Source organism: Centruroides vittatus, unplaced genomic scaffold, assembly GCF_030686945.1.
Source record: "Centruroides vittatus isolate TY-2023 unplaced genomic scaffold, ASM3068694v2 contig_1154, whole genome shotgun sequence".
NCBI lineage: Eukaryota > Metazoa > Arthropoda > Arachnida > Scorpiones > Buthidae > Centruroides > Centruroides vittatus.
Window position 1 is genome coordinate 2,580,708 of NW_027120741.1, and position 12,897 is coordinate 2,593,604.

Consider the following 12,897-nt stretch of genomic DNA (forward strand, 5'->3'; position numbering starts at 1 on the left):
TGTCTTTCTTAATTTTAATGTATTAATTTAATCTTTAACTCTTTTTCTTCCTCGTAAATACCGTTAAAGGTATTTTAAGTGGAAAGATTTCATTTTTTTAAAAATAATACATAGATTAACTTAATAAAAAAGATAAAATTTTAACATAAAGGTTTAAAAATCATTTTTAAATTATGCTTTTTAATATCGTATAAAATACAAGAGAGTGGTAAATCAATATTCTGTTAGTATAATCTTAATGAAAAATGAATGTAAAATAGTCCATTGTTCTCTGAATGGAATTTGATTATAATCGTTGTAATTGAGAGGTAAAGCATTTATTTAAAAAAAGGAAAAAATCCTTAAGTAATGGAATTAAAAAATGCCCATGATAAGGTGCTCTTAATTGTAACACTTTTCTAAAAATTAGTATGCTAAATTGATATTCTTTTCATATGTTAAGTGATTACTAGTGGAAATAATTCATTCATTTCTATCTTAATTGTTTCAATTGAAATTGTTGGGCTTTGCTGTTCTTTATGTCTATAGTGAATACAATCTAGTATACTGTACTATATAGCTCAGTTCTCCACTGTATCGAGTCTTTAAATTATTGAATTTAATTATAATATTTTAAGTTCTTTTGAAAATAATTTATTATTTTGGTTATAAATTTATAAAATCATTTGAGTAAAGTGATTTTAAATATTTATTCTCCAAGCTCCAATTAATAATTATTTTAATTAAATGTAAGGTTATTGTATCGTATATTAAAAATAGTCTTGAATGTGTTGGATTTTAAATATATATTTAAATTAGCTTGCATCTTTTAATAATTTTAACATTTTACACGGTTATAAATTATTTAAACTACATTCTGCTCGGTTTTTCTAGATAAATGCAATTATAACTTAATGGAAATAACTTCATAAAATTTTTATAATGAAATTTTTAAAAATAGTTTCAAAACTTTCCTAAAAAAAGAAATGTTTACTTATGTAATTAAGTTAAAAGAATAGAAATCCATTAATTTATTATAAAATTAGAGGTATATAACGAGCAAAAACATGGCAAATGCTTCCAATCATTACGAATAACATCCATTAATAGAGTCTTCTTCAAAAATAGACAAGAGCTAATTTATTATTTATACATTAATTAAGGATATAACTTATCGAAAAGTTATACCAATCTAAAGATTTAATCATCATTAGCTTAATTTTGTTAATTTAATAATTTTTTCTCCATCGGAGTGAAGAATAACAAGAAAAGACGATAATTATTTTAACAAACAAACAATTCAACCGTCTCATAAATATACAAATACAATTTACGTTCGAATCGAACTTAATAAGTTTTATATACAATTATATCGGCATTGATGCCATCATCATCATCATATTTATTTCAAGAATTCATATTTGCTAGAGCGGTTTCAATATTTGATTACATGATTAAGTCTCCGAGAACATCAACGTAGCATAAATCACGCTCTATTTATCATTCGAACAATTTCCTACAACTTTCTTGTAATCAGGTCAAAGGCATCAATTATGAGCAAAATCCTAATTATAAAGTTGTTATATCTATGGTAACGTTTGCCATTCGATATTTCTAATATCATTTCGTCCAAATAAGATTTTCGCCCGATGTTCACTAGTGCAATCATAATAGGTGCTGCTAGCGAAACATCCTCCTCTACTTGCTCTTCTCTCCTCTCTCTTCACAGAAAGTAAAGAAAGCTGTAAGAAAAATGAATTATATACACATTTGGATACGAATCTTCTGCATTTAACTTCCTGAATTGCACCTATTTTACTCGATAGAAAAAACATTAAAATTAATTCCGATAACGATACTTCACAATAACGTTCTCAACTAATCTTGAAGATCTCGTAAAATGTAAAGTTTTGTACCTAATTTTTAATTTTCTTATAATAAATTGAAGACGGAGATGTAACAAAGATGACTGGAGTTTTTTTTAAAAAAATATCCCTGTTTTAATAAGTTATGATTTAATGAATATTTAATTAATTCTCAATTCTTAAAAATTCATTAAAGATTTTTTAAATAGATTTTAATGAAATTCTAGCGAACTGATATTGGTTAGAAAACCGGAAAATACCCTTAATTTCAATTATTATATTGAAAGAAGGATTCGAATATGTCGAAACTTTACAAATCTTTATAATATTTTACAATATCAATATCAATATTTTACAATATTTTACAACATTATCTTTACAATATTTTACATCATCTTTACAATATTTTGCAATATTTTACAAAACTTCACAATATTTTTAATGATAATTTTTATAAAATATTTTTAAAAAATAAATAACAAATTGAAGATTGTATAAATTTAAATGCAGTTCTAATGAATCAACTAATTTAAATGATTACTTCTAAAAATGTCGGAAAAATCACGTATTTAATAAATTTTAATGATGAAAAGAGAATTCTAAATGATTTTTAAGAAAATCGAAAAATTGTTAAGTGATTCTAATGAAGTAAAATTATGAATTTAATAGCTTTTAAAAATGAAGTGAAAAATCGAGAATATCACTTTGCCAGTCTTAAAATTGCCTGAATCTAAGATAATTGAGGGTATAGGATCGAAGTAAATGCATTGTATCTGTATAAAGACGTAATGAATTTCATGATTTTAGTTTTTACGATGTAGAAAATTAACGAGTTTATTAAAAATTATAGCATATACAAAACGAAGATTGTAAATTATAAAGTATTGAAGATTTAATGCATTTTAATAACATTGAAACAATAATTTTATAAAGTGTAGAACAGTCATTACTTTTTCTATGCCGGAAGATTTTAAAATTAAAAAAATATTTCAATAGTATCGTAAAAATTGATGTTCTAGAGATTTAAGAAATTAGAGAATTTTTAAATCAAGATTTCAATGATCTATTTCTTGATAAATTTCAAGAAATAACCGCTTTTTGGATACTAAATTACATGTTTATACTCTGATTCCATTTTTTTTCTTCGTGAGCGAAACTGCTATTACCCATAATACAGTGCGGAATGCTATTTGATAACCTATCCGTTCGCTTAGGGTACACACACTCACTCACTAGGATACAAACTGTGACCAGAATGACATCAAATTAGGAAATGATAACAGCTACAGAATTATCGACTTTCAGCTTTGGATCGATGGTATAATTACTGAAGTGTTTTTCTATTAATGATACCAGAAAATGTGCAGATTATGGGATGCCCATGAAACTATCAATTGTTATCAAGCACTTTTTCTTTTTTCTTTTTTCTTTTCAAAATTTTTGTTTTCCCTTCTAAAAATTTAACAAATTTAAACTTTGTTTTGTAAAATGTGCTACGAATTTCTGTTAAGTTTTCGGAATGACAATAGTATTGATTTTGGAAGTAAATCTATTTTTGACGGCGAGCAGACCAAAAACATTACAAACGTTGGACACAGATAGAATTTATTTTCTTTTTTTATTATATATTTTTTTTATTCTTCTTCTCCTTCCTTCTTTTTTTTACTAGATATGTCGCAATTTAAGAATTCTGTAATTCCAAAAACTTTATTTTTTTTTTAAATCTTTTCTTTTAAATCCAGAGATCACAGATATATTTGGGCAGAAGTCCTTTAAAGTCAGTTTAGTGAAAAAAGATGTCATTATTATGTAATTACTCCAAAAATCCTCTATTTGATGTCATCCTAAACGAAGAATTTTTCTTAAAAACCTTCAAAGAACGTCGTAAATTAAAAACAATACGAAAATTTTCTAATACGTTTATTTTCTCGTTCGTGTTATCATTTTTAATATGATACGTAATTCCAGTAAATTACGGGAGCCAAACTATAATTTTAACTTAAGTACAAGTTTAAGTTACACAGTTCAGTCTTAAATTCTATTTAAACTTCCATTTTTCCTTTACTTTAACTAATATCAAATCATGAGCTAAATTTACTAAGCTTATTTCGCATATTTTATTTATCGTCGTCGTTTGGATTGTCACAAATCAAATTATTTTCACATTTTCTTACATAATTATTTTAAATTATTAATTGTAGAGTGTATCAGAGTTACCGGAAACTCGTATAAGCGTATAGAAAGAGTCGATATACACGATAATAATTTTTTATTAGTGAAAATTTAAAGAGGAATCATGCCCCAATTTCCCCCTTTTTTTCCTCCTATCTAGGAAAAAAAAAATCTATGTTAAAAGGGCGAATGAACAATTTCTTTTTATTTATTTTTTAAAAAAACTTTTAAGATTTATTGAATTATATTTTGTAACTTGTAAAGCAATAATGCTAGTGTTTTTTAATAAATATAAATACGAGTTTCAACACTTTCATAATACATGAAAGTATTTTTATTCGACTTTTTAAATCTATAAGCATTAAAGTTTTTAAAAAATGTGTTTAGTTTCCTGTTACGACTAATTAGAGAGATCAAATTTTCATTTCTAGCTGTTCAATTTAAAGTAATAATGGAAAGTATAAGCTAAAGAGAGTATACACTTCATCTAATGAATAGAAACAATTGTTTGAGATTAAATGGACGTAGCCAATTGGCTCAACCTTTGTCATCTCATTATTAAAGAGACTCGTGACTTAGCAGAAGAATCCTTCCAAATAGACACACCTTCCAGCACTAATCCTAAATGTAATCCAGTTGCACTTAATTATTCGTGTAAAGGATGAAGAAGAAGTGTAAGAAATAAAGGGGAAAAAAATAATATGTATATGTATATTATAAGATATTTTATGCAATAAAGACATTTTCTAACAGGAAATTTAAAAAATTTCGAAGGGAATTTTACTTTAGTTAAATAGTCGAAAGCACGAAACTCATTTTTTAGCATTATTTTGAGATTATTTTAAACGATTTTCATCCAATGGTACTTTGGCACGTGATGCCCGAAATATTTTCTTGTTCTTGTATTTTCGTTAATGCCACTTTTTTTCATTTTTGGAGAAATTTTTATCGTTTTTTTGGTCCGGAGAGACTCTCAACAAAGAAACCTGAGTTTAGTTGTCAGAAGGAAGAAAAAAAACATCTCTTGAGACACTCTGTCCTCTCATTTCTTTCTTTTACTATTTCCAGAAAGTTGAAGATTGGTTAGGTTCGATTTGACACTTTTATAATCCCTCAGATAGATAGATTATTGTCCCGCTGTTTAAAAAACCCAACAAATTCCCTATATTCATTATATTATGTTGCACTCTCTTATTCGGTTATTAAATGCATCCTTTTTTTATCTTCTAAACGAAGGCAATAAATTTATTCTCAACAATAAAGTCAAAGCAATATTCTAGAGAATGGTCTGCTTAACGTAAGATTGCTCCCGAAAGAAACAATTTTTTTTTTTTTCAGCCAAATCTTTTTAAGAACCATTTAATATTTATATATTGTTAAGATAATTTTTACTTTTAAATTATATTTTTCCATATTTAAACATGTTTTTTTTTCTTTGTTTATTTATTCTTTAGAATCCTTAAGTCTGAAGTTCTTAAAGTTAGGAGTTCCGGGAGCCGTACAGAACGGCGATCCTATATGGTTACATTGTGATTTTGATTTAGAAGGAGATCCGCTATATTCTGTTAAATGGTATAAGAATAACGTCGAGTTCTACAGATATCTACCAAGTAAGAAACCGCCGGGTCGTAAATATAACTTGCTAGGAGTCTACATGGACGTAAGTATTCGAAAGAGATTTGTTAATTGTAGTAGATGTTGACTATATCGTTTTTCATCCCGTTGTTTCAATTATAAATGTCTTCCTTTATGTCCAATCTTCGTCTTTACTCTCGCAAAAAGTACGGTAGGAAAGTAACTTATGGTCACGTGACCTGTCCATCGGACGGCCAAAGAAATAAATAGCTCCCACAAGAGTAACATTAAGACATTTCCTAACTACAATATAAAAGAAAACGAGTTATTTTCGGATAAGCCGATACATCAATCTACTTTTAAATCTTTAATTATTGTTTTGGCTATTATATGTTTTTATTATTTTATAAGTATAAGAACTTCATTATTTACAGCAAAGCGAACTGATTAAATTAGTCTACGAATATAACTTACATATAGGCTTATGTATATGTAAAGAAGAGAAGAGAAAGAGGATGGAAAAAATGACAAAAAAATAGAAAAAATTCGCTTCTCAAACTTATTAAAAATAATTCAATTATTACTTATTTAACGTCGTTTAATTAATCTTTTTAATTATCAAATTACATTAGTTTCTCTTGAAAGAATGATTACTTTATATATTAAAAAGTCAAAGAGGCGTTCAGTTATACAGTTTCTTTTTTCCTTCTTCTTCTTCTTCTCTCTCTCTCTCGCTGTATTTTCTTCATTTTTAAAAGTTTCTTGCACGCTACTTCTCATTTTTATTTATAAGAATTGCTATTCATTGATAGGATATCATAGTAAAATTTAATAATAATACCTTCACTGCCAAAAATTTTCTCCTTTATCCCCCTAAGGTAGCATAATCCTTTGATGATCCGAGTGTCATCGAGTATTATCAATAGCGGAATGATGATAATCCCTAATCCGGATTATCACTTTGCTATTATTCTCTTCTCCAGCTTAAGGGCTAATCGCATTAGTTTAGTTTCCTTTCTTTTATTTTCCTCTTTATCAAAATATCATATTATTTAATGGAATTAATAAATTAAAAGTTTCGGTTGTCGAATACATTAAAGAATACTTGCTAATTTTGCATTTTTATTAATTATGATCTTAGAAATATAAATTATTTTTTAAAAAAAAATAAGTAAATAAAAATAAACAAGAGTTCATCACTTATCAATAAACGTCTTGCGTATGCATATAATTTAAAACTGCGTGCATATGATTAATGATAGGTTATGAATATTTTTAAAAATCCTTAATAAATATAGGGTTAGTAAATTTGTAGTAAAAACAGTAATTATGAAATTAATGTAGCTAATAATTTTAACGAATGTTGAAGTTTTTTAAGAGTTCTTTTTTTCCCTTAAAATTGGATAATATGTTAAAACGATATTAAAAGATTGCTTGAATTTACTGGTTATCTCAGCGTGCACGACTGTTTATAATTAACTCTTCTGTCTACAGCAGTGTTCCTAATGTCTCTAAGTAGAGTGCCTGGAGTAATCTGTTATTAACTCAGAGTATATTAACAACTCTCGAAGCGATCGCGAGCTACCGATTGAGAAATTTCGGTTTTAAATTACCAGTAGAATCGATTAACAAACGATTGTAATTATAAAATGTATACTTATTAAATGTATAATATCTTATTAACACAAGTAAGTTTATTTGAGCGAATGCCATTATGTTTAATTTTAAAAGTATTCTTCACATTAAGAATTATTATATTTATGTATTAATATCGACAACTTTTCAACGTTTTGCAGCAGCGAAAATGCGCCCGTCCTTGAGAATTCTTAAATATGTTAATAGAATAATAAATAGTTTACATTTATTAAAATTTTAAATATATGCAAAAGAGATTTTTAGCAATTATTTTGGCGAGAAATATTTAACAGGATAAAAATTTCAAATATAAAAATTCATTTAAAGAACATTTTGGTTTGCTTCAATTGTGACACGAAGACATTTTTCTGTTTCAAGTTTTGTTCTAGAATGGAAATGAAGACAATAATTTGAATGCAGTCATTAAGAATGTGAATAGGTGATGGGATGGTTTAATTAACATGCTGATTGTTTCGTGTCAGAAGTGCTGACGAAGATTGCTTGTTTGTACCATCTACATAATATAAAACGCAGCAAATTTTAAAATTCCTGGATTTGTTTTAAAACTGTTTTACTAAGGATAAAAATGTAAAATTAAAACGGGGGAAAAAATGTTCAACCAATAAATAAACAAGAAACAAAACTTAAGAGAATTGTTTTCTTTTATAATTAATTTTCTTTATTTTGTAATTACCACCAAATTCTATTGAGTTCTACTCGAGTAATACCAAACCAGAAGACAAACAAAGTCTATCTTTGTTATGTTTAGATTACTTTTCGCTTGTTATTTTCTATCAGTTTGTTAAGAAAATTTGCTAGTTGTTAGAAAACAACTTTCTTGCTCTTTAGTTTTACCTTCATTTTACTGATGCTTTGAGTTTCTAAATTATTGAATGTATTGAAGCAAATTGTTTGGGAAATGAGGTTGATAATAATGGAATGTATAGAGAATCGGGTTATTAAGTACAGCTGCTAACACATTTAGAGAAATATCTACAAATTAGCGTTTGCCATCGATGAAACTGAACATGATCCATAATCTATGGAATCGTTTAATAAGGTTCATTTAGCTAGAGACATAGATATAGACTAGATGCAAAAATTAATCTACTGCTAATTATAGAAGCTATGTTAACTCTATTGTCAGGAACATCGGGAAATATGACAATAACGATTTGGAAATGCTACATAAACTGAATTTAATTTATTATAAGGCTATATTCATTGATTATAGACTATGGAATATAAGATTAGAGTACATCATGTGCTAATATTCTTGCACTAAAATCCCTTTAAGAATCTTTGAATTATATTAAGATCTCCAATCAATTAAATTTTCTTTAAATGTAATATGTTTTTTTTTTAAATTACATTTGACCGTATTCAATAGCTACAAAGTATACAATATAAAATTAAAATGCATCTTAATACTTTTTATTGAACAAATCTGTATTTTTATGCTTTATATAAATTATAAGTTTCGTATTAAAAATAAATATTTTTCTCGTTATCTATCAATATAATTTCAATAGAATTTAATCAGCTTATTATCTGTATTATGCTATAGAATTGAATTATCCTTCTTATTGCTGTACTTTTTTTAAAACCACGATGAATGAATTGTTGTAGGATATAAAATTATTTTGCTTTCATAATTTTTAATAAGAGATATTATATAACCTAGTATATATGTAATAAATATTTGAATCTGTATACTGTAGATTATACAACAAAAAATATTTAATACGGTATTTGTTATCATTTGCAGCCATAAAAAATTAATTAGTTATTTAAAATAACTGACTATTGTAGAAAATAATAATAATAATGTTATATTTTAGCCTACTTACACACATCTTAAGAAGTTTTGAATTAAGAAATAAGTACTTTTAAAGCCACTATTTCTTTTGTAATCGTCATAAAAGATAATTTTTATGTTAAGTAAAAAGTTTTTTTTAATAAATTAAAATGTATGCGAGTGTAATTTTCCTAGAAAATCATTAATAGCTAAAGAAGGAAAGGAAACAGATCTGTGGGATACAAAGAAGAGGCACTTGGCTTAACATTCTCTTTGAAATGACTCCAAGACTTGTTCCAGATGTTGCAATTGTGTACCACAAACGATATCTCAAGTGCTATTTGTCTCCATTAAGAAAGAGATGTTAACTCAAACTGCAACCTTAATCAAAGTAAATTTAACACCTTCTTTCTATTAAGATAATTGATGATTAATATATGTAAAACCATCATCTAACTGGATTTACTTTTTACGATTATCGTCAATTTATATATTATCAAACATTAAGAGAGAAAATAAGAAGAAGTTTTACTAGATGCAAAACGCTTCTATTTTTACAAGCACAAAAATCCTTTGACTATAAATTAACGAAAATTAAAAAATAATAATATATTTACTCGAAACTTTTTAGTTATTAATTGAATTTTAGTAAGAGCTTCCGAAAATTCTTTTCTCAGCTTGAAAGTTTCCATCACTTGGATGGAGAGGAGAGGCAGAAATATTCTTATCTTTCCTCCGATTTAAAAAAAAAAAAAAATGAATAAATATTTTATGGCTGTTTTATTATTAATAAATTTATGATTAAAAAGTATAAATTACATCGAACGTATAGCCGCATTTAGAAATTAATTAGTTAAGAGAATAAGTCGCATTTTCTTTTAGAAAAATTAATGTATTTTTACCGGGGCGGCTAAGTGGATTTTTACTAATAAATAAAATTGGCAAAGAAAAATTTCGCCGCTAGATTTAATTAATTATATTTAGGATAAAATAATAATTAGAATAATTTTCAAGAATATTAAATACGATCCGACTATAAATCTGTCAAGGAGGGAGAGAGGGATAGGATAATAATTTAAAACCTATAGAAACGGTAGTATTTTAAGAACGATTTATATTCTTCTCTTAAACCATAAAGGTTTTTATCGTCAGTTTTCTTCTATCTCTATTAAAGTAGTTTCCTCCGGGGATGACATCTGGCCTGGAAATTACACTATTCTCTTTTTGTTCCTCTGTGTTTCTCTCTAAATGTCTTCATCGTTTACGAAATGACTAATCTAAGAGCGACCGGAATAGAAAATTATCAGTTCAACTAAAATGTCAGTTAAATTGATGATTAAAGTCTTTTAAATTACTACAGTACGTAAGGAATGTTAATTTTTTCCCTTTTTGCAGATAATATCCAATTATTCTTTCAATTTTTGTCTGATTATGCCTATACGTATGTAAAAAGATCGAGCAAATTAATATTCTTTCAGTAATTAGTGCTCAGGATAAAAGGGGGAGAAAAAACACAAAATTTAATAATTTGATAGATAAATATTCAGATAACTTTTGCTTCAGTTTTAATAAAAAGATTAATTTCATTAATAAATTAATTGCTTTAGAATCTTTTTACTCGAAAATCAAAATTGGTCAACAAGAAATTGAACGACCGAATAGCAACATATAGGAAATCAACTTTTATAATTTCTTTCTGGCTGAAAGAAAGAATGCAGACTTTTACGTGATAGAAGGCCTTGGTTTATCACAAAAATGAAAAAATGTACTGGTACATAGCAGTTGATTTCGGTTTTGTTCCAACTTGTGCTCTTTTCTTTTATTTTTACACAACCTTTTTGCTAATCTCTCCAATTCTAAACAGAGGTGGAGAGATTACTTTTGCTAGTTTTAATAATAATTTCTTTTCTTTTCTTTCAATTAAGAAGTTGAACTAAATGTAATAACCTAGTTTGTTGTAATATATTTAAACGTTAACTTAATTTTTCTCAACTTTTTAATATTGAAATTCTAAAGAACGAAGTAGATTGATCCTTGTTTCTCCGTTTATTCCCAAATATTAAATGAATTTTCTACATAAACATTTATAATTTAAATTTAGATATAAAATTAATTTACGCATAACTTTACCACTAAAACTGCTAATTTTTCATTATTTCCTTATATTGCTTGGTATTAATTTCCCACTTTGTCTTAAGTTATAATTCTGCTTTTCATTTTCAAGTAGGATCTAACTTATTATTACCATAATATTAAATCTGCTGATAAGTTTCAATAGTACTTGGTTTATTTAACTGTAAATGTAAACTAATTTTATTTTTCCAGCTTCATATATCCATTACCTCTCTAATTATGTAAGCGATAGATGCAGAGTTTATGTTATCTCAGTTATCTGGGTATAATATAATTCAGTTTTCTTAGATATAATAATACTACTAGGTCATAATTTTAAATCTTAATTTTTCAATTACCCACAGATATGTAGCATTTTCTAATTATATCACAGGAAAACATCTGGAAAGGAATTATCTCCAGGTGTCACGTTAGTTTCTTAAGGCATTTCAGTTTTTTTTTTTAAATAGCATGAAGTATAAATTAATATAATTTCTTAAAATAATTTTTAAATTATTGCTCAATTAAAATAAAGCAATAATTTGAATTAAATTATAACTAAAATTTTGTCTATTTTTAATTATAATTTTCAATTAGTACTAGTCACTAGATATATTCTTAATTCAGTAATTAGCTGTCGATAAAACTCTATTTCTTCAGTTAGCTCGAGGACTAATATTAGTTCAGGTGTAGGTGTAATGTTAGTTATCCAGTTAGCTTTAGGTGCAATGTTAGTTTTCCACATTAACTCTTGGTGTACCGTTAGTGCTCCAGTTAGATGTAGATATAATATTACTTTTCCAGTTAGCTTTAGTATAATGTTCTTTAGATAAATACAGAGATGCCTCAGGCGATTTTACCACTGAATCTATCTATTTTATCAACTTAGATAGATACAAATAAAACTATTTTATTTTTGAAATAACTATCAACAGTTTTCGTTTTTTTAATATATATATAGGCTATATAATTTAAAATTGACGCTTTTTAATTTTTTTTAAAGTGATAATGCAAAAATAAATTTAAAAACAACAAAAAAATTCGATTGTGTATATATATCAGGGATTACTTTGAGAATTGCACTCGCCTTTTTTTTTTTGTTTTTCCACTACTGTAAATACAACAAGGCCATTCTGTATCTGCATACCGATTGCTATCATGCTTCCTGGAAAAAAGATTCTAACAAAAAAAAAATAAAAGGAAACAGCCGCATTTTGAAATCGTCAGAAGATGTTGCAAATTTATGGAATGCATCTCTTTGGTACGCGAATTTAAAAAGAAAAAAAAAGAGAAAAAACTTTTTAAATTTTAGCATCAGTTAGTTTAACGGCACACAAAACGAGTTAGAAAATATCTTCTTAAATTTTTGAAAAAGGTTCCGATTGCTGAATATACTTTTAAAGAAAAATGCGTACATAACTTATATATCTGTGTATATATGTATATAAGACATCGTTATGTGATGTACTGTACAGTTCGTATGGTGCGGTTCTTCTATAAAGTAATCTGAAGTTATTTAATGTATAAGTAGCATGTGCACTGAACTTAGAGATAATTTGGTCTAAATTATGGAAGTTTCCGCAAAGGTCATACGAAAGAGCAGGAATATAACGATCTTATTAAAGTTCACTGTAAAGGACGAAATTGTTTGTTTCTTTTAAAAATTCGATACTTTCCTTTCATTTAATAGAGAAATATAACCGTATATTTTTACTTAATGTTTATTATAAACATATATATATATATATATATTTTAAAATA

General features: G+C 26.3%; 1 protein-coding gene across 1 annotated transcript in view; it reads left to right on the plus strand.

Moving 5' to 3' along the window:
- The window catches only part of LOC136978928 (synaptogenesis protein syg-2-like), a 43,323-nt gene that overhangs the window by 9,086 nt on the left and 21,340 nt on the right, over nt 1-12,897 (plus strand). The window contains exon 2 of the mRNA XM_067274766.1: nt 5,471-5,676. Coding sequence (XP_067130867.1) covers nt 5,471-5,676 — 206 coding nt within the window. The remainder of the gene's footprint in view (nt 1-5,470; nt 5,677-12,897) is intronic.